This window comes from Neophocaena asiaeorientalis, unplaced genomic scaffold, assembly GCF_003031525.2.
Source record: "Neophocaena asiaeorientalis asiaeorientalis breed wild unplaced genomic scaffold, Neophocaena_asiaeorientalis_V1.1 scaffold607, whole genome shotgun sequence".
In the NCBI taxonomy this organism is placed as follows: Eukaryota; Metazoa; Chordata; class Mammalia; order Artiodactyla; family Phocoenidae; genus Neophocaena; species Neophocaena asiaeorientalis.
This window is the reverse complement of record NW_020173405.1, coordinates 1,659,306-1,687,054: the sequence shown is the minus strand read 5'-3', so window position 1 is coordinate 1,687,054 and position 27,749 is coordinate 1,659,306. Positions and strand designations below refer to the sequence as shown.

At 49.2% G+C, this 27,749-nt stretch overlaps 1 protein-coding gene across 3 annotated transcripts; it reads left to right on the top strand.

Moving 5' to 3' along the window:
* The first annotated feature begins 5,148 nt into the window (after positions 1-5,148).
* On the top strand, positions 5,149-27,727 carry FKBP6 (FKBP prolyl isomerase family member 6 (inactive)). 3 transcript variants are annotated; one of them, XM_024747218.1, is made up of 9 exons: positions 5,149-5,350; positions 5,445-5,562; positions 5,908-5,997; positions 6,780-6,982; positions 8,226-8,345; positions 11,633-11,827; positions 11,953-12,062; positions 13,463-13,555; positions 27,249-27,727. In XM_024747218.1, the coding sequence occupies exons 1-8, from the start codon at positions 5,171-5,173 to the stop codon at positions 13,551-13,553; spliced, it is 1,107 nt and encodes a 368-aa protein (XP_024602986.1). In that variant the 5' UTR covers positions 5,149-5,170; the 3' UTR covers positions 13,554-13,555; positions 27,249-27,727. The 3 variants fall into 3 exon arrangements, with proteins under 3 accessions (XP_024602986.1, XP_024602987.1, XP_024602988.1); XM_024747219.1 differs by having other exon boundaries at positions 5,149-5,227; positions 27,249-27,725; XM_024747220.1 differs by lacking the exons at positions 5,908-5,997; positions 27,249-27,727 and having other exon boundaries at positions 5,294-5,350; positions 13,463-13,553.
* The last annotated feature ends 22 nt before the right edge of the window (positions 27,728-27,749 follow it).

Below are 27,749 nucleotides of genomic sequence, written 5' to 3'. Positions count from 1 at the left end.
CCACGGAGTCTGCTGGAGCCCAGGGCGGCCTCCCTGGAGCCTGCTCTCTCCACTCCTTTGGCCCCCAGCCCCCAAGGGCCCTGAAAGGAGAGGCTCTTAAGGACGCCAGTCTTCGATTCCAGTCCTGACTCGCTATGACTTTGGGTCTGTTTTCCCATCTTTAAAACAAAGGGCTTAAATGAAAAGTGTGGTCAGTTGGAGGTCCAGGAGTCAACATTTTTAACTCGGATTTGGAGGTAAACATGAAAGAGGCCATCTGCAGGGTCATATGGAGTGACACTAATAATGCAAGCTCCAGCCCAGTAGTGTCCTGACCTAGAACTGGAGAGCGAAAACAAGCCAAGGTCTTTCCCACCTTCTAGATCGGTTCTCAAACTGGCGAGCAGCTGTTGGAAGCAGAGTTACAATAGAATTCCTGAGTCACCCCTTCACACATCTCAAATGAACCCCAGAAATCTGCACTGACAATTGACACCTCCAGGCCATTCTAAAGCGGAGTTCTGTCTTAGAACAACACTGTTCCAGAGAGTCTGGGACCCTGGAGAGTGGTCTCCTGAGCTCCCACCCTGCTCCTCTGTAAAAACTGACTGGCGTCTCACCAGAAGTCGGCAGTGGGCCAGGGGAACCCCACACTGGACTACCTGGCTTCTCGGGAATCCGCCGAGCCCCCCACCGGGGCCTCACACCAGCATCATCGACTTGATCTGCTCTGCCTTCTCTTCTCCCCAGGATGGGACAGCAGGTGCAGAGATCTGGGGATTGTAGCTGGACACCAGTTCTACCTAGTCTCTGCTCCTTTCCTCCTCCCCTTTCCCAGAAACACCCCGGTGTCCTCAAGGTCACTCAGAATCAGGTGGAACTAGGCCATATCACGGGACCGGAGAGGCAGCCTCTGTTCCGCCGGCTCTGATAGCGGCAATACTCAGGTGCTTGCCTTGGCCAGGCATGGGGGAGGGGCAGAGACAGAGGGACTGGGTACCTATTCATACCTCACAGACCCCACACGGGAGTGGACTCGTGCTTTGACACAATTCTTTCTGAATCTCAATCTCTCCCTCTCTCTCTCTAGAATAATGAAGGTATTTTTAGTTACCTAGATTTGTAAACTGATGTATAACTTCTACAAAGTGCACAAATGTTAACTGCACAGCTGCGGTACAACTTATATGTGTATACTCACTCACAAGGTCAAGATACAGAGGAGCAGGACTTCCCTGGCGGCGCAGTGGTTAAGAATCCTCCTGGCAATGCAGGGGACGTGGGTTCGAGCCCTGGGCTGGGAAGATTCCACATGCCACAGAGCAACTAAGCCCGTGCGCCACAACTGCTGAATCTCGCGTGCCTAGAACCCGTGCTCCGCAACAAGAGAAGCCACCGCAATGAGAAGCCCGCGCACTGCAACTAGAGAAAGCCCGCGCTCAGCAACAAAGACCCAACGCAGCCAAAAATTAAATAAATTTATAAAACAAAGATACAGAGGAGCTTCTGGGTTGGTGAACACATCCATGCGCTGGGAGGGTGGTGCACCCCAGTTCCACGGGGACAGAAGTTCCTACACTTTGGACCCTTCCAGATTTCACCCTATATACCTTTTCATATGGCCGTTCATCTGTATCCTTTACCATAAACTGGTAAACATTTTCAAAAAAGATCAACATACAGAACATTTTCAGTACCCAGAGGCTTCCTAATGCATCCCCCATTCAGAACCCCTAACAGTATCCTGACTTACATCATCATAGATTAATGTGGCCTGGCTTTGAATTTCAAATAAACAGAATTACATAGCATGTATTCTTTTGTGTCCAACTTCTCTTACTCAATATTGTTGAATTACAAACATTTTTATTAAGGTTATTTCGAAGGTTTAGAAGTTCAATGTCATTTTGTTGTATAGTTAATAAATATTATGGTCATACTCTACTATTCGTATCATGGCTGTGTGGTGGGAACTCACTGAATGGAAAAGACAGGGGTGGGTGAGGGTCTCTAGAAGTGTTAAGAAACAAGGAGCTTTGGATCAGCAGGCCACGACCCCTGCAGGCCTAAGCACCCATGTCTGTCAGCGGGGTGAGGTCTCTACCCCAGTGACAAGCTAGACCAAGGGCTGGTAGAGGCAGGTAGAAAGCCAATTTTATTGAATTGGACAAATATTTATTGAGAACCTGCTATGAGTCAAGCACTAGGCTGGGTATTAGGGATCCATTAGAGAACAAGACAGACAAGGCTTCTGTCCTTTTGGATTTTATAATATATGGGGGTAGGAGTAGGGTGAGGCCATAAATAAACTAGATAATATAATAGCATTAAATGCTATGCAGGAAGTAAACGGTGTGGTAAGAAAGAGGGAGATGGAGTGGTAGGATTGTGAGGTGCATTCTAGAAGGGGGGCAGGACAATCTTTCAGGAGGGATGCTTGAGCTGAGAACTGAAGGATACCAAGAGGCCAGCCACCTGAAAGGAGGGCAGTCCGGGCAATGGGTAAGCAAGTGCACAGGCCTGAGGCTGGAAAGACTTCCGTACAATTGACCCTTGAGCAGTGTGGGGTTCATCCTCATATACCTTAGAGTCGGCCCTCTCCACCCATGGATTCCATCAACCACGAACAGTGCAGAACAGTAATAGGTACTATTGAAAAATGTCTGCGCGTAAGTGGACCCTCGCAATTCAAACCCCTGCTGCTCAAGGGTCAACCGTATTTGTGAGATCCACCAGAGAGGCGGCCTGGGTGGCTGGATCACAGTTAAGCCAGAGGGAACATCAGAAGGTGAGGTCAGAGGGGTTGGCAGGGAGGGCCCTGTAGACCAGGGCAAAGGTTTGGATTTAATTTCAAGGGCAGTGGGAGCTACTGGCGGGTTTTAAAGCAAGGGGATATGATCTGATTTATATTTTTAAAAGATCCCTCTATCCGCTGTGTAGATAACAGATCACAGTGGCTAGAGCACCTGGGTGGGTGGATCGTGATGCCAAGGAGATCAAGGTGAAAAAGGCAGACGGGAGAATCCAGAGTCAGATGCCTGACTGAGGACAACCAGGTGAAGCAGCTGAGTAGCCCAGTGGTCTGCAGACTTCAGCAGACACAAGAATCACATGGGGGCTTGTTAAAAGAGAAACCTGTGGGCCCAGGCCCCAGACTTTCTGATTCAGGAGTACAGGGAGGGGTCCAACAATTTTGTCCCAATTTTTATAAGTTCCCAGGCAACACTGATGCTGCTAGTCTGGGGACTACACTTTGAGAACCACTGAAAAAGTCAATTGGACACAGGCACCTAGAGCTCTGGTTCCCAGGGGAGGCTCTAGGCTGTCCTGGTATATCACATACTTAAACCTGGGAATGGTTGGGCTCTCTCAGGGACTGGGAATAGAGAAGGGCAGGGGTCCACAGACAGGGCCCTGAGGTTGCTAATGTTTAGAGGTCAGGAAGAGAAGGATGACTGAGAAGGGACAGCCAGACAGGTAGGAGGAAAATGAGGAGGATATGGTGACCAGGAAGGTGTGGCAGGCAGAATGGTCCCCCAAAGATACCCATGCCCTAATTCCTGGAATCTGTGAATACGCTACCTTACACGGCAAAAGGGACTTTGAAGATGTAATGACAGTCATGGAGCTGAATCATCTGGGTGTGTCCAATCTAATCACATGACCTTTTAACAGTAGAGAACTTTCCCTGTCTGGACTCAGAGGGAGATGCAGCAGAAGAGGAGGAAAGCCTATAAGAATATCAATCAGATAACATTCCCTCCAAGCCTGAGAAGGAATTGGCATGCTGTTGCTGACTCTGAGATGTAGGGGCCCACGTGCAAGGACCACAGAGTAGCCTCTAAAAGCTAAGGGTCACTGCTGGCTGACAGCAAGGACATGGGGACCTCAGGCCGAGACCTGCATCTGCCAACAAACTGAATGGGCTTTCAAGTGGATTCTTCCCCAGAGCCTCCAGTGAGGTTGATGCCTTGATCTTAGCCCAGTGAGACTGGTGTCAGACTTCTAATGCACAGAACCGTGAGACAATAAATAGGTGTTGCTTTAAACAGCTAGTTTTGTGGTCCTCTATTGCAAGAGGGAAAGAAAACTAAATACAGAAGCCAAGAGAAGAAAAGCATTTAAAGGTCAGTCAGGCCAGCTTCATCAAATGCTGACAAGAGTCCAGTAACCTGCGGACAAAGAGGCGTCTGACGGGTTTGGCAACGACAGAAGAATGGTGGCGTGGAACACGGGAAAGTGGCATTGAAGTGAGTTGAAAAGAAAATGGAGGGTAAGGAGGTGTTGACAGAATAGCCGAGAAAGCCTTTGCAGCAACACTTTTGAGAAGTTTTTCCCACACAGAGTAGGAATGAGACCACCTGTTGCAGCGGGGGACATTTGGGACAAAGGGAGGCATATTTGTTTTAAGGCGGGGTATCTGGGGGCACATATGAGCGGAAGGAAATGATCTGTAGTCGAGGCAAGGCAGGTGCAGGAGAAAGAGAATAGCCAAAGGCGTCCAGTCCTCGGTTTGGCAAGAGTGGAAGGACGCAGGGGACAGGCTGGAGGGGATGGAATCCAGGGCTGTTCTTCCTTTGCTCCGCAAGAGGGCAGGTGCTGCAGATTTTGAGGGCCATCACCTTGTTTTCTCGGGAACTGGGCAGTCCTGTCTGCGTCTACGTTTCCCCTGAATGCGATGGAGAAGGACGGAGGGTAGAAATAACCCACGGCTGTGAGGCCTGACCCCTCCAGCAGCCCGCCGTCTCTGGGGCCTTGTCCCCACCAGCGTGTTCTGCCGGCCATGTGCCCACAGCTTGGCCATCATGTGCCCCACTGCTGATCCTCACCACCTGCGTGTCCCATTCCTTGCGCCTTCCCCACGTGCCACCACACGCCCCTGCCACGGGCCCCCGTCATGATCTTCGCGTCCTCACCGGATGCCTGATCTTGCTCTGCACACCCCCATAATGTGCCCAGTTATGCGCCACGCGCCCCGTCACGCTCTGTGGGTCCTCACTACGTTTCCCATCATGCCCTGCGAGCCCTCAACTCACGCGGGATCAAGCTCCTTGCGCCCCCACCACGTGCCCTGTCACGTGCCCTGCCGGTAGAATCCCAGTGCGCTGGGCGACAGCCTCCTGCCCCCCAGCCCCCAGCCCCCAGCCCCGGCGTGGGCCCGCAGGCGGTTGGCTGCGGTTGGAGTGGTGCAATGAGCGCCTCCTCGCGGTCCCTGAACGGATTGCCGCCGTGGGGTGCGGACGGCAGGGTAAAAAGGGGAGGCCGAGTCTCCGCTAGGGGAGGACACCGGAATCGAGAGGAAGGCCGCGCGGAGATGGGGGGCAGCACCCGGAGCCCGGGAGTCCTGCAAAGGGACGACGCCTCCAGCCAGGTGAGGGCCTGGGCGCTGGGGAGTCAGGAGCCGGGTCCGCCAGAGTCGGTTGTCAGCTGAGGACTCAGAGATCTTATGTTTCATTCCCCACAAGTCTCGGTACCAGCGGTTAAGTCAAAGGATGCTGGACCTTTCCGGGGACCGGGGCGTGCTGAAGGATGTCATCCAAGAGGGTTCTGGAGAGTTGGTGACACCAGACGCTTCGGTGCTCGGTATGTCATGCGGCCCTGGGTGCCGTCTGCCCTTGAGAGGCTGGCGATGCCCTAGTGCTGGCAGTTCCTCGGGTTTTAAGGGATAAGCGAGGGAACTCACTACCCCTTAGTGTGAGACCACAGTGAACAAGGGGCTCTGGGAGGCCCCCCAGCCCAGCTCTTCAACCTCAGGGCCAAAGGGCCGGCATCCAGATGTTAAGCAAAGGTTTCTTCTATCGCTCGGGACGTGGGGCAGTTTAAGGGCATCTGGTGCTCACATTGCTTTTGTGTGACAAAGAGATGAGATGTGGAGGTGTGAGTGCCTTTGGTCCGTTTTCCTCCCACTGTCTCTTTTTTCTGTCCTAGTGAAATATTCTGGGTATCTGGAGCACATGGACAAGCCTTTTGATTCCAATTGCTTTAGGAAAACCCCTCGGCTCATGAAACTTGGAGAGGGTAAGTTCAGAAAAGGAGCTGGAAAAGACGCCGCAGCTTGGGGAACTGATGCAGGGCAGCGCTCTAGGACTGGAAAGCTGTCCAGAAAACTGAGTCTTCAAGTTGGTTTTTCTGAGGCTGGGTTTTGCTAAACGTTGTCTTCCACATTCCCCCCTGAGATCAAGGTATTTGGGAGATGGCCTGCCTGGCAAGGGAGGTAACCTTTGCATCCTGACTTAAACATGGGGTGCTGCATTCTTCTTTGTTAGTTTACTAAGTACAGATCTATTGAATGACTCTTTTACAAGGCAGGGTGAACAGAGAGGATGTACTCGGATGATTAGAAAGGCTGGGGCCAGTATGGTGGAGACTGACACACTCCAGACAACTAACCTCATGGAGCTCCTGGGAGGCGTAAGCAGTGTTTTATGGGAGTGCTTAATGAAGGCACAGTTAATTCCAGCTGGGAAGACTTCATGGTAGAGGGGGCATTTGAAATGAGCCCTGAAGTTTGAATAAGCGTTCATTCAAGGTAGAAGCTGGGACATGGGGGAGGAGAACAACATTGCAGGAAGAAGGAACTGCGTGAACAGAGACGTAGAGGCCAGAATGCTGCAGAGCCTGGAGGAGTTAGAGTCTGGGGGCGGGGGGGGGAAACAAGGCTGAGAAGTGAGTTGGGACCACAGTGCAGAAGGCTTGGGATACTTGTGGAGAGATGTGGACGTGAAGGGGGAGGAAATGGATAGCACTGGGACAGGATACTGGGCAAGCTTCCGCCATGTATTTTTCGTCCCTTCTTCCAGATATCACACTTTGGGGCATGGAGCTGGGCCTTCTGAGCATGCGGAGAGGAGAGGTGGCCAGGTTTCTGTTCAAACCGACGTACGCTTATGGAATGCTGGGCTGTCCTCCCCTGATCCCCCCAAACACTACCGTCTTGTTTGAGATCGAGCTGCTTGACTTCCTGGATTCTGCTGAGTCAGACAAGTTTTGTGTCCTCTCAGCCGTAAGTTCTGGAGCACGGATGTCAGCACTTGACCGAGAGTTGGGATGGGTTTGTGTTTTGGGTAATTATCCTGCCCTGCTGAAGACCCTCAGCCCCAGATTCCGCCCCAGCCTCCCGTGTGGCGGTGGGGAGCGGGGGAGTATCCCGCCACTTGTTAGTATGCGTCTGTCTTAGTTCTGCTGGCTCTTGTGTGTGGGTACATGTGCTAGGCCAAGGGTTTGTTATGGACCACCAGGCTGAACTGACCTTTCAGTCACTGTTTGCCAATTCTCCCTGAAAGACAAGGAACGTTTGTTTCTCAACGCTGTTTGGTTCCCAGCAAGTCGAGCACTGATAGCTCATAACTAAGGTGATCGTATAATTTATTGTCCAACCCAGGACCCTTGAGAGTGAGAGGTACTATTAACCAGATGGGATACCAGGACATTGGGTGTAAACCGGGACAATCCCAGGCAAACTGGGACAGATGGCCTCTGTCTTCATAACTTAAAAATTGCCTCTCCTTTGTGGCCTTTCACTTAACTCATCCCGTAGAGACAAGGCTTTTGATCGTCAGCAGTCACATGCACTCCTTGTTACGGTGTCTCACCCTGGCTACACATGTGGCCTTAGATGTCCACCCCAGGTTCACATCTGTATATGACATCTCCCCAGCTAAACTGTCACCACCTCAAGTGAGAGTTATTACCTTTTTCTCATCTTTCCACAAAGCAGAGGTTCTTGCAGATAACCTGGGTCCCAACTCTCGTGTACTGATTTAGAATCTTTGGGGATGGGGCTAGGACATCTATTTAAAAAGAGGCTCTACAGGTGATTCTGATGTGTACCAAGGGTAGAGCCTCATGGCCAGAAAGACCAGCAGGGCCCTGGGCGGACCAAGACCTGTTAAATGCTTGCTGGATGAGTGGTTGTCCTGATACGTGACTTCTGTGCTTGAAAAGTTCCATCAGTTTCTAATTCTATGAGAAACTGCTTCTTTAGGGAGCATCTCTGGGTAGGACTAAACTAGTAGACTTCATTTTGGCTCTAGTCTGTAGAACAGGAGCAGTAATGGCACCGACCTGCCGTGGCTTCTGCTGGGATTCACAGAGGTGACTTCTGCAGAGCCACCTAGCCCCGTGCTCGGCACACACGTGGCAATGAACAGAGGTTCCTAACCTAAAGGAGCAGAACTGACAGCTGTAACGACACTGGCACTGTGGCGTTCGGTTTCCTTGCTGGTGTCCTTGTCTTTGATCCTCAGGAGCAACAGGATCAGTTTCCACTTCAGAAGGTCCTAAAAGTGGCAGCTACTGAACGGGAGTTTGGCAACTACCTTTTCCGCCAGAATCGTTTCTATGATGCCAAAGTGAGATATAAACGGGTAAGACTGCTTTAAGGTACACGTTTAGACCCTGGAAGCTTCCTTCTTTAAAAGGTACAGGGCTTCCCTGGTGGCGCAGTGGTTGAGAGTCCGCCTGCCGATGCAGGGGACGTGGGTTCGTGCCCCGGTCCGGGAAGATCCCACATGCCGCGGAGCGGCTGGGCCCGTGAGCCATGGTCGCTGGGCCTGTGTGTCCGGAGCCTGTGCTCCGCAACGGGAGAGGCCACAACAGAGAGAAGCCCGCGTACCGCAAAAAAAAAAAATAATAATAATAATAATAATAAAAGGTACAGACTTTTGTCTCTGTCCCTACTCCTCACATACAGCCGTTAAGAGACATCTTGCTTAAAAATCCGCATGCCAGAGGGCTGGAGGCTAGGAGAGGGGACACAGGGTGTGGGGGAGCCGGTGGTGTCTGGTTATGGATCTGGATGTGATTGCGTGGGTGTGTTCAGACTGTGAAAATCCACTGAGCTGGATGCTTACTTTTGTACTTAACTGTGTGTGTTTCTCAATAAAAAAGTTTTTAAAATTCTCTTTCTAGTTCAGGGTTCTCGACCTACTGACTTCTCCACCCCATTTGCCATCCTCATTTCACGTCTCTCTGACAGTGGAGATTCATTTAATTGTGACTCCATTCTCACCAAGCTTCTGATTGTGATTTGGCTTCCTGTGGAGGTTTTGCTGACAGGAATTCACTGTTGGCCTTGCGATGCATTCAGCAAATATTATAAACGCTTTCTGTGCGCCAAACGTTGCACCCTAAGTTCTAGAGGCAAACAGGATAGAGTTCGGGGGCGTTCTGATTGTTGTCTCACTTGCATAGTGACACCAAACATTCAGGATTTGCATTCAGCTGTGAACCACAGAATCCTGAAAAACAGTTTTTCAAATAAACTAGAGACGTAATATTTCTCACATAAGAAGGGAGGCAGTCAGGGCTTCCCTGGTGGCGCAGTGGTTAAGAATCCGCCTGCCAATGCAGGGGACCCGGGTTCAAGCCCTGGTCTGGGAAGATCCCACATGCTGCGGAGCAACAAAGCCCGTGTGCCACAACTACTGAGCCTGCGCTCTAGAGCCCGTGCGCCACAACTACTGAGCCCGTGTGCTGCAACTACTGAATCCCGCACACCATAGAGCCCGTGCTCCACAACCAGAGAAGCCACCACGATGAGAAGCCCGCACACCGCAACGAAGAGTAGCCCCCGCTCGCCGCAACTAGAGAAAGCCCATGTGCAGCAACAAAGACCCAACGCAGCCAAAAATAAATAAATAAATAAAATTTAAAGAAAGAAAGGAGGCAGTCAAAGCCTGGCATAGCAGTTCCACAAAGCCATCAGGGATTCAGGTTCCATAGGTCTCTCTGCTCAGCTGCCCTTAAGCGTGTTTTTGTTGTTGTTTTTTTTCCCCCAAGATGGTAGTTCAACCTGCAGCATCACGTGCTCATCTGGGCAGGAAGAAGGGAAGGGAGAAGAGTCTGGTGTGTTTATTTATATTAAGAGCTTTCCAGAATTCCTCCTACCCCAGCTTCCCTTTGTATCTCATTGGCCAGACCCGTGGTGAATGTCCACTTGCCCTTAGCTGTGTATGTATTAGAAGCTGGGAAGTGTGGTTTAACTAGTACATTGCTGCTTTGAATGAAAGGGAGGCTCTGCTAGAAGAGGAGGGAAATACCAATAGACGTCTTTCTCTGACTCATTTACTAAGCATAATACCTTCTAGGTCCATCCGCGTTGTCGCAGATGGCAAGATTTCGTTCTATTTTACGGCTGAATAATGTTCCATTGTGTATATATACCACATTTTCTTTATCCATTCATCTACTTTGGGGCACTTAGGTTGCTTCCATATCTTGGCTACTGTAAATAATGCTGCAATGAACGTAAGGTGCATATATCTTTTTTTTTATGAATTGGGAGATGGGGATTGACATATATACACTTTTTTAATTTATTTTATTTATTTATTTTTGGCTGCATAGGGTCTGCGTTGCTGCACGCAGGCTTTCTCTAGTTGCAGCGAGTAGGGGCTACTCTCCGATGCGGTGCGCAGGCTTCTTATTGCGGTGGCTTCTCGTTGCGGAGCGTGGGCTCTAGGCACACAGGCTTCAGTAGTTGTGGCTTGTGGGCTCTAGAGCACAGGCTCAGTAGTTGTGGCATATGGGCTTAGCTGCTCCGTGGCGTGTGGGATCTTCCCAGACCAGGGCTCAAACCAGTGTCCCCTGCATTGGCAGGCACACTCTTAACCACTGCACCACCAGGGAAGTCCCTATAGTAATTTTTCTTAAACGCCAGTCAGCCTTCAGTCATTTTCTTCATTCACTTTCTTGATAGTGGCTTTTGAAGCACAAGAGCTTTTAATTTTGATGAAGTCCAGTTTATTTATTCTTTAGATATTTGTGCTTTCAGTGTCATTATTAATCTAAGACCACAAAGATTTACACCAGTGTTTTCCTCTAAGAGTCTTACAGTTGAGCTCTTAGATTTAAGTCTGTGGTCCATTTTGAGTGAATTGTTGTATGCTGTCTGAGGTAGGAATCCAGCTTCATTCTTCTGCATGTTGACATCCGTGTATCATAGCACCATTTGTTGAAAAGACTGCTCTTTCTCCGTTGAATGGTGTGGCACCCTGTTGAAAATCAGTTGACTCTGGATGTATATAGGTTTGTTTCTGGATTCTCAATCTGCATTGTTGGTTCTCTTCCACTGATCTATATGTCTGTCCTTATGGGTATCACACTGGCTTGGTAATTAATAAGTTTTGAAATTAGAGAGTATGAGTCTTACAACTTTGTTCTTTCTTTTTTTTAATGTTTTTTGGCTATTCAGGATCTCTTGAATTTCCATATGAATTTTCAGATCCGCTTGTCCATTTTTGCAAATTTTGGTAGTGGTTGCATTGAAAATGTAGAACAATTTGGGCACTCTTGCCATTTTAACAGTATTAAGTCTTCTGATCTGTGAACATGAGATGTCTTTCCATTTATTTAGATCTTCTTTAATTTCTTTCAACAATGTTTTATAGTTTTCAGTCTACAAGTGTTACACTTTAAATTTATTGCCACTTATTTTATTCTTTTTGATGCTGTTATAAATGGAGTTGTTTTCTTAATCTCGTTTCTGGATTATTTATTGCAAGAGTAAAGAAATACAACTAACTCTCATATATTGATCTTGTGTCCTGCAACTTTGCTGCTCACTTTTTAGCACTAATTGTGTGTGTGTGTCCTTAGGGTTTGCTATATATAAGACCACCTTCTCTTGACCTCCTGTCTTCCTTCTCCACAGGCCTTGTTGCTTCTCCACCGGCGATCAGCACCCGCTGAAGAGCAGCTCCTGGTGGAGACCGCCAAGCTGCTTGTTCTCCTTAACCTGTCCTATACGTACCTGAAGCTGGAGCGACCCACCATGGCCCTGCGCTATGGAGAGCAGGCTCTAGTCATCGACCAAAAGAACACCAAGGCCCTCTTCCGATGTGGACAGGTGAGTTGGAGGGCAGGGACTTGGGAATGAATGCCCGAAGAAAGGCAGCAGTGGTGTTCAGCTTGGGCACTGCAGAAGTGCTGTCTTTCCTAAAGCGTGCTTTTAAAATTTTGTCCTTTTGACAGGCCTGCCTCCTCATGACTGAGTATCAGAAGGCCCGGGATTTTCTAGTCCGAGCCCAGAAGGAACAGCCCTTCAATCACGACATCAATAACGAGCTGAAGAAACTGTCCAGGTGAGACCTGTGTTTGCAGGAGTGCAAACAGAGGAAGGAACGTGTGGTGTGGCTGCCACTCTGGCCTGCCCGCTCGGGTGTAGGCCTGTTTGATGTTGCCAGGCTTGTGCTGGGAGGCAGCGCCCCCTAGAGCTGGCTTTGTGAAGTGCTCGGCACTCTGACCCACAGCTCCCAGGCCGTTGGGGGGCAGAAGGGAGGGCGGCTGTAGGACAGACCTCCAAACCACACATGCCTGGACCATCGCCTGCCTCCCTGTCCTGCCCCAGAAGTAAGCACCTTAAAGAGGCGGCCAGTGTGACTTGCAGAAAGGGCAGTGTTCTTCAGATATTCTTCCCTACTCGCCACCAGCTGAGGACTGCTGTTCTCAACTGACTGCAGGTCCTGGTTTGATGTGAAATGGCTCTTTCGAGTCTAGTCATACCCTAGGGTGACGCTCCTGTTACTCAGGTGATATGGATACCAACCTTGAAGTAATCTAACTTTTTCTGATTGTAGAAGCTACATGTTCATTGTAGAAAACTTTGAAAATTTCAACATAGTTAATCACCGATAATTCCATCACTTCATATTATAACCACTGGGTTGGTTGGTTGGTTTGTTTGGTGCTCTTTGGTTCCTCTGTATTGGTGAGATTTTTCTACTCCTGTTACATTTTTTTTTTTTTGCTGTATGCGGGCCTCTCACTGTTGTGGCCTCTCCCGTTGTGGAGCACAGGCTCCGGACGCGCAGGCTCAGCGGCCATGGCTCACGGGCCCAGCCGCTCCGCAGCATGTGGGATTTTCCCAGACAGGGGCACGAACCGGTGTCCCCTGCATCGGCAGGCGGACTCTCAACCACTGCGCCACCAGGGAAGCCCTGTTAACATTTTTAAATGTTTAATCCAGATTGCTAGTTAAAGCTTTCTTGCCATTAAACAAGGTCTGAGGTGTGTGTACCTCTTATTTGGATCCGATTGTTTGCATTTCAGGCCTTTAACACTTTCTAGCAATTTCCTTTCTGGTATTTATAAACATCCTGTCAGGTTAGGTGTAGAAATTTTGGAGTCTGACCATCCTTTAGCAGGAAAATCTCAAGGTAAGTCTGAGGTCTCTGAGTGTGAGGTGTTGCTTGGCAGGACTCTGCTGGGCAGCCTCACTGACAGCGGCTCCCGGCCTTCGAGGCCGCCGTCTTTGCAGACGGTGCGCTTTTTGTCCAAGGACTTCCTGAACAGCCCTCGGGAGCCTCCCCTCTCCCTATCCCCCCACCCCCCACCCCCCAGCATTGCTTCCACTCACTCCTGATTCGATTTAAGGCCTGCTGAAGTTTTGGTGTTTCTGGACCTGAGTGGAGAATTCCAGCCACCAGGTGTCACCTCCCACAGAGACAGCCCTTCTCTAACTACTGTGTATTTCTCCCGACAGCTATTACAGGGATTACCTGGGTAAAGAGAAAGAAATGTGTCACCGAATGTTTGCTCCTGGTGAACATGGCTCTACAGTAGGAGAAAACTAAAGGTAAGGAAAGGGCTGATGCATGAAAAGCTTCAGGATTTTGTCTAGTACAGGTCTTCCCTGTAACGGTGGGGTTATGTCCCAATAAACCCATTGTAAGGTGAAAATATCGTAAGTCAAAAATGCATTTAATACATCTAACCTCCCAGAACACCCTAACTTAGCCTCCCGGGTCTTAACCGTGCTCAGAACACTGACGTTAGCCTACAGTTGGGCCAAATCAGCCCAAAGAAAGCCTGGTTTTATTATATGATAGAGTGTCGACTGTCTCGTGCAGTTTACTGAACACTGTAGTGAAAGTTGAACCAGAGTGGTTGTCTGGGCTCAGAACGGCTGTCAGCGTGTCGGTTGTTTACCCTCGTGGTTGCGGGGCCGATCAGGAGCTCTGGCTTGCTGCCCGGCATCGAGAGAGCCACTGGGACCGCATGCTGCTAGGCCGGGAAAAGATCAAAATCCAGAATTTCAAGTACCATTTCCGCCGAACGTGTATCGCTTTTGCACCATCATAAGGCGGAGAAGTCGTGAGTCAGATCGTCGCAAGCCGGGGGCCGCCTGTGTGAGGAGGTGGGCTCTTCTCCTCGGCCCCCAGTGACTAATGCTGCCTACAGTGAGGAGAGAAACCCTCCTTCCCGGAGCTGATGGGCCGCTGTGGTGCAGGGGGAGGGCACGTGCTGTGGGCCTTCTCAAAGAAGATCCCAGAAGTGAGGGAGGTCCCTCCAGGGCTGGAGGTTAGAGTCATAGGTTTGGGAAGCCTTAAGCCTAAAATTGAAAACGGAAACGTTTCATGGTATGTGTTCACCTCCCTCACAGTGGCGTGGAACGTGAAGCTGTGAGTATGGTTATTAATGCAATGGTTTATCTGGGTGTTGAAGATAATGCTTTTCTTAATCTGGTTTCTCCCCAAAACCTGAAAGCCTCCAACCTCACCTTCCATCTAACACATTGTTAAAGACGATCCACATGTCGAGGGTGGGAATGGTTGGTGACTGCTAAGTTCCAAGTATTCCGAGAACTAGAGACGGAAGGTTTTCAGAGCAGCAGGGGGTGGGCACGCCCCGTGCTGCTGCACCCAGGGTTTAGCTGCTCGGGGTTGCGGTTTCCCCAGGACTACATGACATAACCCTCTTGTCTGGTTTACTGTTACTTCAGAAAACTAATGGAAACAAAATCACCTGCCTTAAACACCTGCTTAGCTGGGTAGATAGCTCTGCTCTCTTGAGAGAAGTTAAACAAGGGACAACAAGAAAACAGCTGCTGGACGGGCTCGTGATGATAAATCTCTCCTTTGTTGCCTCCTCCATCTCCCTACAAAGGAGGCTTGAGAGAAGAAGGCAGTGAAAAGGCCCATTCATCTCAGGGCTTTTGCAAGTGATCTGTACACTCTTGTCTCTGCACCGTCAGAAACAGCCAGTCGGTATCAGACGTAACATCGCCGTCACCACTGACCGTGACCCTGTGACCTTGGCCTTCAGGTCTTGCGGGGACATAGGCATATTAGCAGGTCTCCTGAGCTGAGACGTGAGCCCGAGGACTTCTCTCGTTTGGCGACTGTCGGTGTCCGCCAGAAGTGGGCGCCCAGTGGCTTTCTGCCAGACGTCTTAAGCTGTGAGCTGCCATGTTCTGCCACTTAATGAAGATCTGATTCTTCCCAGGTCTGTCCTAGAAACAGACTTTGGAAAACCCAGCAGGGAAACAAGTGTCCTCTCTGTTGTCCTTGCTTCCCAGCTTTCTGCATCTGGCAGACGTTTTGGAGCCGCTGATTCTTAGATGGTTTCGGCGGTATCCCTAAGTCTCGAGTTTGTCTTATCACCAGCAATGGCCACGATCGTCAGACTCCCACCGCCATTGAGGTTGTAACACGTTTTGGCTTTTGTGTCGTTGGTCTTGCTGCTCCCCTTTTTTTCTGTTGTACTTGTGCCTAGTTAGTCACTTAAAATGTCTAGGTTTTTAGATTATGTTGCCAACTAGTTTTAACTAACTAGGATCATTTAAAATGTGTACTTGTCTTCCAAGATGTTAGATGCTACTGACATGTCTCCATCTTGTCTTCAAAGATGTTAGATACTTCTGGTAGAACAAGAGTTCCCTCAATTATATTCTCTAAGCCTCTGGTGATAGACGCAGTTTTTTAAGATCAATAGACTTCTATGTCCTTTTCACCTTTGTATTTTGCAGCATCTGGAACCATGCCTAGCATGTGATTGACGCTCAGTAAATGTTAGTTGGATCAAATATGAAATAGCTGAAATGCTAGCCCAGCCTCTTTGAAACCATACCTTCCAGGCTGACTCTTGTATTGGCTGTCAGGACTCATGTTATTGCCAGTAACAGAAACCCATTTTTAACTAGTGTCCACTAAAAAAGAGGTTTACTGAGGGGATCCTGGGGTAGCTCGCAGGATCCAAGGAGATGGTGAACAGTCAGTAGTCGGGCAGGTAGAGACTGTGGGCCCCAGGGAATCAGTCTCATCTTTGCTTCATTCTCTCCTGCCCTAAGGAATGCCCAGGCATCCATTTACACAGCCTTTCTATTGGAGAGGGGTATTCCTTACCCACACCTTCCTCCTCTTCCTGAACCAACTATAGCTCCAGTTTGAAAATCTCGAAGCAGGGCTCTGGCCTGGTTTGGAGGGTGTGGAGTCCCAGTTATCGTATCATTTCATCCAAAAGGATTTCCCTGTGTCTCTCGCAAAGATAAGGACCGCTCTTGCCCATTTTCTTTTATTCTCTGAACTGCTTATTTTTCTGTTCATCTGCTTTGACTTTTCTCTTTTCCACAAATGGCTGGTGTTTCTTGGTTGCTTATTCACATATAAGAATGAAACAGTAAGGAAAGCTGACCAGGAGCTCTGTCACCTGGGCAGGGCTTTTCGACTCATCCTTCTTAAGGCTGAACAGATGGGAGCTGACTGAAATGCTTGAAGGTCCTTAAATACCACAGGGAGGGGCTTTGCATTGGGCACCAACTCCTATACTAGCTTCCCAGATTTTCCTTGGGTGGATTTCCCCCCCTAAAATACGGGGTACAAGTTCTGTATTATTTTAATGTGTATATTCTCAATTCCTAGTGAAGTTGAGCATCTTCTTGCATATTTATTGGCCCCGTGATATTCTTTATGCCAATTTCCTATTGATATCCTTTGATCACTCTTAGGTCTTCTCTTCGTTGTTGCACAAGAACCCTTTTTCATGCGAAGGTTGTTCACTAAACGTCACATATTTTCTTCTAGTTGTTCTGAGTACTTGTATATTTACATGGATCGCTGTTTTCTGTGCGGTCTTACACTTGACCTGTGGGAGTAGCGGAGGTCTGTAATGAGTGGGCAGGAGAGCTCAGGGGTAACGGGTTTCCTAACAGTTCTTCCTGGAGTCTGAGCATCATTCCGTGTCCACAGTGCTCCGTAACGTTCATAAGCCCATTTAATCTTCCCAACACTTTTTTGAGGGAGAAATCATCTCCGTTTTACAGATTGGGGAAGGAATAAAGCTCAGAGAATTAGACCCTTTCCCTGTTTGCGTGTGTGTAAACGACTGTGACCATTTTCATTTGAATTGAAATGTAAACCCCAGGTGATATCTGAGGCTTTGAATATATTCAGCTTCTTTCTTAGCTGGAGCATCATCACTGGTTGCTCAGGGATTTTTTATTCCTTTCTTAGCTGTTTAGGAATTTCCTCCCTCTTCTCTGCTTTTCCATACTTAAGAGAAGCTGAAGCCTTTGGGCTATAGAATTAAGCTTAAGGATTGAGCCGCGCGTTGCTTGGCCAGCCTCAGGGAAAGAGTATCCTAACGGACTTCATAAAAAGTGTTTTCTGGGAAGTCAAAGCAGCCCCCAGGAGGCTCAGGTAGAAATAAAGGCTGAGCTGTGGAGAGTCCATTCCTGTAGTTGATGAGATTCTGGGATTCGTTTAGTCCTGGTTCAAAATGTTGGCCGGAGTGAGCCCTGGAGCAGCAAGCCCCACAGAGCTCAGTGCCGAGGCTCGAGGGGTCCTCTGGGGTCAGGGGTTCCCTTGTTCCAAAATAGCCTTCCTGTGTCCGGCCCGTACCAGTCAGTTGCCCGGAAACCCTAGGAGCAGAGCATCATCCCTCACGGTATGTGACCAGATCCAGACGGAGAATCTGTTTGATCCCATTCTTCCCAAAGGGATTAAGGAGAAACTCTCAAACCTGCTGTTGAGTCTATAAAGATATTTCATGCCTCCAGTTAGACTCATCTGAATCCTGAACAAATAATAACTTGCTTAAGTGTATTTTTATGATTTTATATATTAATTCTGACGGACTTCCCTGCATCTCCACTTTTTTTTCTCCTCCAAATGGAGATGTATTTTCTCAAGAGTAACAGGGCCAGGCAGGCATCCTCTTGTTCTCAGATGAGGGCCGTGCTGTTTTCCAGGCAAACTGTTAGACACAGTCTCTTGATCTTTAGGAAATCTGTGAAATGCCTTTTCTCCCAGCTCAGGGGTGTCATTGAAGTCATCCCTTTGTTGTGTGACTATAAATAACTCCACTTAGGTTGGCACCTCTTCATTTTACCCCTTCCTGGGAAGCGTTTCCGCTGGTAGAGCTTCTTTGGCCCGTTCACCTCTGCAGCCTCTCTTGGCAGCCGTTAACAGGCCCCAAACCTGCTGCCTACTGAGATTTACTTCTGTGCTCTTAGTAGGTGAGGTATCCATGAGGGCTACATGTCAGGCGATAACTAGGTTCCTTTCTCTAATCTTCAAATCAGTGATTACTGAAGTGCCATTACCTTTCCTTATGGGGCTGAAAAATGGGAACTTTGGATTCTCAGTCTTAGCTTGCTTTCTGTGACATCAGCCAAGTCACTTAACCCCTCTGGGCTTCAGTCTTGTCACCTGTAGGATGAAGCGATTAGATCTTTAAGGTCACTCTGTACCTCTTTCTCATGTCAGATGTTGGCTCAGTTGTTTTTAATTTCTTGGATTCATAATTACCTAATTATGAATAAGCCTTGTCTCCAGGCCTATGTAAGCCAGACCCTGATTTAGGTAAATAAGGGTACAGGCAAATAGTGAAAGAAGTGAGCCTGAGCAATGAGGAATTAACGTGTAGTAAGCCTCTTAGTGCCTTGAGACACTTGAGGCAGAGGATGGGGAGTCTTAGTTTGGTTCTCCTCACTGCCCTTTGAGGGCCCGGCCAGAGCAGTCCCAGACCCAGGCTGAAGCCGAGATGAACGGGGATGAGCCTCAGAGTCTCAAGAACCCAGAGAAGGGTTTTCAGATCTGTTAGACAAAGGGAATGAGCACAGATCATCTGTAGCACAGAGGACAAGGGTGTGTCCACAGGGATGTGGTCTGCATCATCCACACCGTGGTCACTGTCACAGTCTGAACAGAAAAGGCTGTGAGAGACAGATGCAGGCCTTGGCTCTTTAATTCTTTTTGGCATCCCGACATCACAGGGCTTGGTGATAATGATGATGATGATGATGATTTTTGGTGAGCTGCATGTGATAGCCGTGAGTGTAAGAAAATTCCTCTGTGCTAGTTTCCTACCGCAGCTGTAACAAATGGCCTGGAGAGGCTGCTTGCACCCCTTGGCTAGTGGTCCCTTCCTCCATCTTCAAAGCCGGTAGCATAGCATCTGCGAACTACCATACCCTCCTGCCATGGTCAGCATCTCTCTCTCTCTCAGTCCCTCCCTCCCCTCTGCTTCTGTAGTCATGTTTTCTTCTCTGACTCTGACCTTCCCGTGTCCCTCAGAATCCTTCTGAATGCATCGGGCCCACCCAAATGATCCAGGATACTCTCCCATCTCAAGATCTTTAATTTAATCACAAATTCCCTTTTGCCACATATGGTGACATAGTCACAGGTTTTGTGAATTAAGAGGTAGACACCTTTGGGGGGTGGCCATTATTCTGTCTATCATACCCTCTTATGTATCACCACATACTGGGAACTACAGATCTCTCAGAACCATACATCCTAAATGTTCTCCACTTGGTCCCTTCTGTCCCAAATAAGATAATCATAACAGCCTTCCTTGGAACATTTCCTCTCTTGTGGTCATCCCACTGGTGGCTGGGGGAATAATGGTATAAGGGGAAAGGACCAGAACCAGGAGACAGTCACAGCCAACCTCTCAGCCAGCAGATGAGGGCCTGAATGCGGACGTGGGGAGCAGGGTGCAGAGGGAGAGACTCTTTTAGGTGGCAGAATCACATGGTTTGGTGTTGGGATGAGGGAAAGAACCAAGAATGATCTCCGGATTTCCAGCTCCGATAGCTGGGTCCCTGGAGGCATTAGCAACTGAAGGAGGCTTTGGGCAGGTATTGTTTTTGTGGCTTGAGGAACCTGAGGTGCCTGTAGGACGTCCAGGTGGAGGTAGCCGGCAGGAAGTTGACTGTGAGTGTGGGGGTCAGAGAGGAGGTCTGGCTGGAGAGCACGTGGCAGCCACGAGTATATGCAGGGCGCTGAAGTCCAGGAATGTGAGGAAGTCACCCAGGAGGAGGCGTAGAGAGGGGGAGGCCGTGGGCTGAGGATGGACCCTGGGAGCACCAGCATGGAGCCGAGAAGAGAGGCTGGGAGCCAGGAGGACGAGTGGGAGGTTTAGCTGGGAGTCTGAACCAGACAAGAGAGCAGGTGGATGGGAATTAGAAACATGTTGAATAACATGTTTTGAAACAAGGGTGGCAGTTGGGTGGCACTTCTGACCCCTCTGATCTTGTCTTCTGTTGTCTTCACCATGGCACTGTGGCGCCTGATGGCTGTGAACTCTGACAGTTGTCATCAGAGGAAGTGTGCTGTGAGTCCTAGGCCACCCGCAAGTCAGGGCAGAGGCCTGGGGGTGCTCCCTGGTTCAGTTTAAAGCTAAGAAGTGTGGGCTTCGTGGGACCACTCAGAGAGCCTGATGTGTGTTGCCAGCAGGGAGGGGATACACAGTGACGCCGGCCTCACGCCAGTGGTGAGAAGTAGAGAGGCGTAGCCGGCTGGGGGCGGGGAGGGCACCAGGGAGGCTGAGGGGACTGCAGCAGGGAGAGTCGGTGTGGAGCGGGCCTCCAGAGGCCAGGGCCAAGGCGGGGACAGGCAGAAGAAGGTGGGCGCAGCAGCGAGGGCTGGCTTTGAATGGTTGCCGGGCACGGTGGCGGGAGGAGGAAGGGCAGGATGGAGAACCAGACAAGCCAGAGGACACAGCCAGCTGGTGAGGTGGCCAGCACATCACATCACAGAGTGTGTGAGTGGGCTCGGGCTCCTTGTAAAATTCTTTTCCCCCAGTTGGATGTTTGAGATACCCAGACTAGGTTATTGCGATTAAGTAACGCATTTTGAGAAAGAGAACTAGTTAAATGGCCTCAGGGAGGGTCTAGGGGTCTTCACCTTAATGTGCAGCATTTGTGCATTTTCTGGGATTTGAAGTGGGATCCATAGCTCTCACCAGTTTCTTTCTTTGTTTTGTTTGCTTTTTTTTTTTTTTTTTTGGCTGCGTTGGGTCTTCCTTGCTGTGCGTGGGTTTTCTCTAGTTGCGGTGAGCGGGGGCTACTCTTCGTTGTGGTGCGCGGGCTTCTCACTGCGGTGGCTTCTCTTGTTGCGGAGCATGGGCTCTAGAGCGCATGGGCTTCAGTAGTTGTGGCACATGGGCTCAGTAGTTGCAGCTTGCGGGCTCTAGAGCGCAGGCTCAGTAGTTGCAGCGCACGGGCTTAGTCGCTCCACGGCACGTGGGATCTTCCCGGACCAGGGATTGAACCCGTGTCCCTTGCGTTGGCAGGCGGATTCTTAACCACTGCGCCACCAGGGAAGTCCTCTCACCAGGTTTTTCAAAAGGCTGTATGACCCATAAAAGGTGAAGACCGACTATTCTAGAGGTTTCTCACAGATGCTGTTCATGTCTGCTCGCTCACTCTGGTTCACTGTTGCAGGCCTGGAGGGAAGGGCTCTAGGCCAGGGCTGCGGATGGGCAGGGCTGGTGCGGACACCGTGGGAACTCCGCTTACCCTGCCCTGATCCTTGGCTCTTTGTCCTCGGGTTTCAAACATAAACATCCCAGGCTCTGCAGCCTCCGGCTCCTGGTTCCAGGATTACATCACTTCTCCATCTTCTCTGTTACATTTTCACACTCTTCTTTGATTACTGCCCATTATTTTGTGCAACTGTTGTGGACACCTATCATCTCATTGCCTGAGTTTCTGTTTCACAGTGACTGTGCCTTTTCCCCAGGCCTGGGCTGTACTCTCTTCAGAAGCGGCTTGTTTGGTATTAATGTATTCGGCTGGAGTCTGCCCTGCTGGACCTTTGTCTGTGTTCTGTGCCTGAGTCTGACTTCCTTTGTTTTCAGGGTCTCCTGGCTGAGCTCTCCTTGAGCCCTGGGCACACGATGGCTTTTCTCTCCACCTTCTGCACCTCAGTGTGCAATGGGTATTGGATTTTCGAAATGAAATTTGAACTTTTCTGTTTTGATGCCTTTTCATTTCTGCTAAAGTGTTCTTTTTATCGGTTTCAGTTTGAAAATTCAGCTGACTGAACCTCATAAAATCCCAGTGTCTGATCTTGGAGGCTCTCCCTGCCCATCTGCATTCCCGGGCACATGTCTGTGCTGAGTGAATATTGAATACAGGGTTTATTTCTACAGTCATTTCATGGGGCACAGACTAGATTGAGTTTTGTTTTTCACTGATGATTATTAAACTCTTTATTATGGACATTTTCAAACCTATGCAGGTTTAGAAAGAATAGCATGACAGTCTGAGTTATCAGCATTCTGCTGTTCTGTTTCCTCTACCACCCCCCACCCCAGAACTGTTAGTCATATTTTAATTTAAATTATAAAAATGCTACCTGCTTATAGTTTTAACCCAAAGAGTGGAGAATAAAACCTCCCAGTCCCCAAACCTACTCCCTAGAGGCAACCACTGATGTTTCATATGTGTCCCTCCCTAAAGGTTTTTATGAATATTCAAGATTGTGGGTGTCGGGCTTCCCTGGTGGCACAGTCCGAAAAAAAAAAAAAAAAAAAAAAGGTTGTGGGTGTCAATGTAATCTTCCCCACAAATAGAATTATATATCTTGTACCATAATGCAATTTGGATGTTTTCTAGGTTAGCGCACAAAGAACTACCTCATTAAAAAAAATAAAAAGACCCAGTAGCATTCCATCCTAGGAAGGAATCATCATATTCTTAACAGTGATTGACAGATGGATGGATGGATAGATAGACAGGAGATGACGTAGTTATCCCCACACCTGAGTTTTCTATGGTGTTTATTTAAATGTCGTGTCACCGGGTGGTAGCATGTATATCTTCAGCTGAACTAGGAATCACTAAATGGACCTCTCAGGTGTTTATACCACTTTACATGCCCTTTGGTAGTGTCTGAGATTCCATTCCATAGCTTTGCCATCATTTGTTTTGTTAGGTGTCTTAATCTTTGCCAGTTTGGCGCATCCAAAATGGGATCTTGTTATCAGAATTGGCATGTCCCTGATCAGGCATCTTTTCACATGTTTACAGTCACATGTCCTTTCTATAAATTGCCGGTTTCTCTGTAACCAAACACCCTTCTTCTTCCCAGACCGGGGCACGAACCCGTGTCCCCTGCATCGGCAGGCGGACTCTCAACCACTGCGCCACCAGGGAAGCCCTTTCAGTTTTTTGATAGTTATTAAAATGTCAGTTGCTTCCCTGGATACTCTAGGCATATGATCACCATATACAAGTAATGGTAACTTTGTTTTCTCCTTCTCACCTTCTCTTATTTTATTCAGAGCCCATCTCACCATGTGGGCTGAGTGCTTCCAGAACAGTGTTAGATGGTGGTGACGGCTCAGCATCGCATCTTTCGTGACCATAGTGGGTGACCTGTTGCTGCTACACTGGTCAGCATGACGCGGACTTTCGGTTGAGATATATTCTTCTTTTTACCATGTTAAGGAAATGTTTTTATACTAAAGGCTTCTGTCAGGAAAGATTGTTATCAAATGCCTTCCTGTCACAAAGATAAGCTTTTTTTACCCTTTGACTTCTTATTATGGTTTATAATATTGAATCTTCGCGGCAGGGATAGAAATACTGTGCTTTTTTTTTTTTTTGGCTGCATCAGGTCTTCGTTGCTGTGCACGGGCTTTCTCTAGTTGCGGCGAGCGGGGGCTACTCTTCGTTGTGGTGAGCGGGCTTCTCATTGCGGCGGCTTCTCTTATTGTGAAGCACAGGCTCTGGGCATGTGGACTTCAGTTGTTGCAGCACGCAGGCTCAGTAGTTGCGGCACGCAGGCCCTAGAGTGAGTGGGCTTCAGTAGTTGCGGTGCACGGGCTTAGTTGCTCCGCAGCATGTGGGATCTTCCAGGACCAGGGATCGAACCCATGTTCCCTGCGTTGGCAGGCGGATTCTTAACCACTGCGCCACCAGGGGAGTCCAGAAATATTGTGCAATTTTAATTGGTTGCTTTGGGAGAACAGCAGAGTTCCTCTAACACAAAAGAGCATGTTCCTTCCCTAAGCAAATGCATTCATAGGACATTCTGTAATGAAAGACTTTTAAACTCAGTAGGAGAATTTGAGGCAAAAGGAAACTAAATTTGTTCTTCACAGGTTAACAGGAGTTCTCTGCTTTCCTCAGGCTGCTTGATGCTCAAGAGGGAGGAGTCTGGGGGGACCGAGGACTTGGAGAAAAAAGCAAAAGGAGAGCCCAAGAGCTCCAGGAGGAGGGGCAGAGGGAACCTGAGCAAGACCGTGTTGATAGCCTGGGGCTCCCAGCTGGGCGGGCAGAGGCAACAAGCTCTTCCCAGAGCGAGTCCTTAGGATATTGGTACTTCTGTTTCTGTTGAAAGGATTTCAGGAAGTGAGGATACCTGTGGGAAGGGCCTCATTATACCTTTTTGATGTTTTAATGTGTTTCGTTGATTACTAGTAAAGCTCAGCATCTCATTTATTTGCATTTCCACTACTTAACTTAGAAGTAATGTCTTGTTTCCGTCTAATAGTTTTACTTATTATGTTTAAATCTTTATGATATCAGCAGTTTATTTGCATCCTTAATTTGAAGTAGGGATCCAACTTTATTTGTTTTTCCATTTTTAAAGCCTTTATTGAATTTGTTACAATATTGCTTCCGTTTTATGTTTTGGCTTTTTGGCCCCGAGGCATGTGGGATCTTAGCTCCCCAACCAGGGATCGAACCCACACCCCCTGCATTGGAAGGCGAAGTCTTAACCACTGGACTGCCAGGGAAGTCCCTCTAACTTTATTTTTCATCAAATGTCTAAACAGTTGTACCCAAACCTTCTGCTTATTGACTTAAAATACCATTTGTAATACCTTGATCGAAGAGTTTAAACCTACCTAGGGTAAATTCATTCTTCACGTTAATGCCAGAATGAGTCTGTATGTTTCTATAACGAAGCTGGCATATAGTAGTGGAATTAGTCAGCGGTCCCGCGGGCCTCCCTCTCTCCTCACTGATTCCGTGGCTGGAGCTCTGTCTTGGCTCATCAGTAGGCTCTGGGCCTGAGCACTACAACTGCTGTTGGAACTCAAGCTGGACAGCAGTGCCAGGTGATCAGAGGGCATGTCAGGTTGGTTTTGGCCCCAAGGCTGGACATTTCTCAGTGTGATCGCATCACAGATCATCACAAGACCCCATCGTTTCTCCATGACTTTGCGTGGGGTTGGACAGGAAAGTGCGTCTGCTGTGTCTGCCCTCCTGCATCCGGTGTGGCCGGGGCCCCATCTAGCTGCTCTGGCTCTGCCCCATCCCCTCCTCTCCTGGATGCTGACAGCACAGCAGATGCCTCCACCTCAGCGGCTGGGGTGGCCCTCCTTCTAGGCGAGCATGTGAGTGGACTGTCAGCTGGAGCCCACAGTGGCCGTCTCCAGTGTGCTGGTCTTACAATAGTTGGACTTGTTGGCAGTGTGGGTTTGCAGAGGAATAAATGGGAAATGAGTGGGGAGTGAGGCGCTGCAAAATGAAGAGTGAAGCGGCCAGCTTTCGAGTGCCTGGACTAGGAAACGGGCACCACGTCACGACCTCACCTCGGCCTGTCGGGCAGGGCAGTGTAAGCACTGGCCCAGGCCAAGGGGCTGCTCTTCCTGCCATGGTCCTTAAGCCCCGCAGTGTCTTCCATTGAGCAGCCAGAATCATCTTTTTTCAAAGTCATTTCTCTGTTCAGAAGCTCCAGTGACTCACCTTTTAATGCCTCTCTGGCCCGTGTGACGGGGCCCCTTCCCATCGTTCTTCCCTGCGTTCACTCCACCCTGGCCACACTGGCTTCCTGGTGCCTCTCACACACTCCAGTCGTGTTCTTGACTCTGGGCCTTTGCATCGACGTTCCTCCAACCTGGAAAGCCCTTCTGACTGTTCAGAGCTCTGTCTACTTAAATGACCCCCCGCTCAGAGATCTCTGCGGTTACTTTACGTTAAACAACAGCCTGCATCATTCTGCACCCCAATAGCCTGCCGATTTTTCTTCACAGCAGTTATGTGCTTTGGTTTATTCATCTCTTTATCCCACTAAAGAGAGTCCCAGGAGGTGGCGACTTTGAGGTTTGTCCGTTGCATTTCCCTGGTGCCATGGTTTTCTGTAATTTGTTACAAAGGCCAGCCAAGAAGGCTAGGGGCACAGAAAAGCACCCTTCATGGTAGATTTAAATGAGAAGCAAGATGGCCATCTTGAGGTAGCACTGAGCCCGCCCGCTTCTGCCCAGGGGTTGGGTTGGGAGGAATGTCTCAGGGCAGGTCTCTCCCCCGACTCAGAAACTGCTGTTCAGCAAGATGGGAGTGCGGGATGTGTTCTTACTCTGACCCCCACCTCCTGGACACACACAACATGGCCCAGACAGCTGCTCACACCAGGGCACCAGGGCACCAGGCTGGGATGGCGCATCAGCCAGCACCCACCCCTGTGTACCAACCGGCGTTTTTCGTGGCTCTGGGGCCGGCGTTGGGCTCTGGGGAGGGGGGGGCGGGCAGCGCCTGCAGAGCCAGCACCACAGAGCCATCGATGGGCTGTCATACTAGCTTTCACTGTGTTCCTGCCCTCAGACCGTGTCACACTGGGCTTGTGACAGCCCGGTGAAGTACACACTATCAGGCACATCTTATAGGTAAGGAACAGGAGGTATTACTTGTCCAGGATCACAGAGCCGGAAAGAGTCCATTTGGGTCTCTTGGCTCTGGAAAAGTACCACACTGTGTCTCTTCCGTCAGCGCCCACATTACCTGTCTGTGTGGTGAAGCCAGTCGTCCTGTGGAACTGCCTGGCGAGGCCCGTCCAGGCTTCTTCTTCTGGTCACATCCCGAGTGCTTCGCGCTGTCTGGTGTGTGTCACGGGTTTTGTGTGTCCCACTGAAAGCAGCTGCTGTACTTCTGGCTCTTCGGGGGTGCTTTTCGTGTCTTTGAATGGTGGAGGAAGTATTAGTCCTTGTGGAACAGTTGAGAAAGTCTGATGAATGAAAAAGCTCTGCCTGCCTTCAGGAATTAGTCATCTATTCTGGGGCCTCATCTGAACAATGAACTTGAACTGGATGGTCTCAGGGTCCCTTCTAGTCTGGTTTTCTGAGACTGTGTTCTTGATTTGAAGTTTCAAAGCCACCGTATTAATTGGTCACCATTTCCCCGGACCCACCCCCTAGGGGCCTTGCAGCGATGGCTGTCTGTCCCTGACCGCAGACCCGGGACTGGCTTTGGCGCCCCTCTGGGACGTCTGAGTCCCGTTGTGTTTCTAACTGCTGTGTTTGATTTCTAGATTCCTCAGCTAACTACAAGCAAGAGAAGAGAGGCTGCCCAGTTCTCCATCGTTATGGGGGGTGGCGAGGGAGCTTTCTGGAAGGAACTCCTCAGAGCAGACTGTGTGGCAGTGACCTGCTTGGAAGAGGGGCTGGGATTCTGCAGCCCGAGGCCACTGCCTCATCTCTGACACTGCTGCCGAGGTGTTTTCACAGGTGCTGTTTTCTGTTTCACGTTTTCATACAGAGGAGGGGAAAGGGTAGCTACTGACAAGTAGAAAAATGCTATTTTTTAAAGGCAGTTTCTTGTTTTTTCAAATAGAATAAGTCCTTGGTTTTTCTCCAGTCCCAACCCCGTTCCCGCTGCTCATGTCTCTGGGTAAATACAAATAGAGATGGCTTTGTGTATTTTTGTAGGGCTCTCAGTTTTGAGGAGAGAGAATTATGTTACAGATGTTTTTGTTGTAAGCAAATAAAAGACTTCCTTGTCCTTGCAAGATCCAGTGTAAATTGTGTGAATT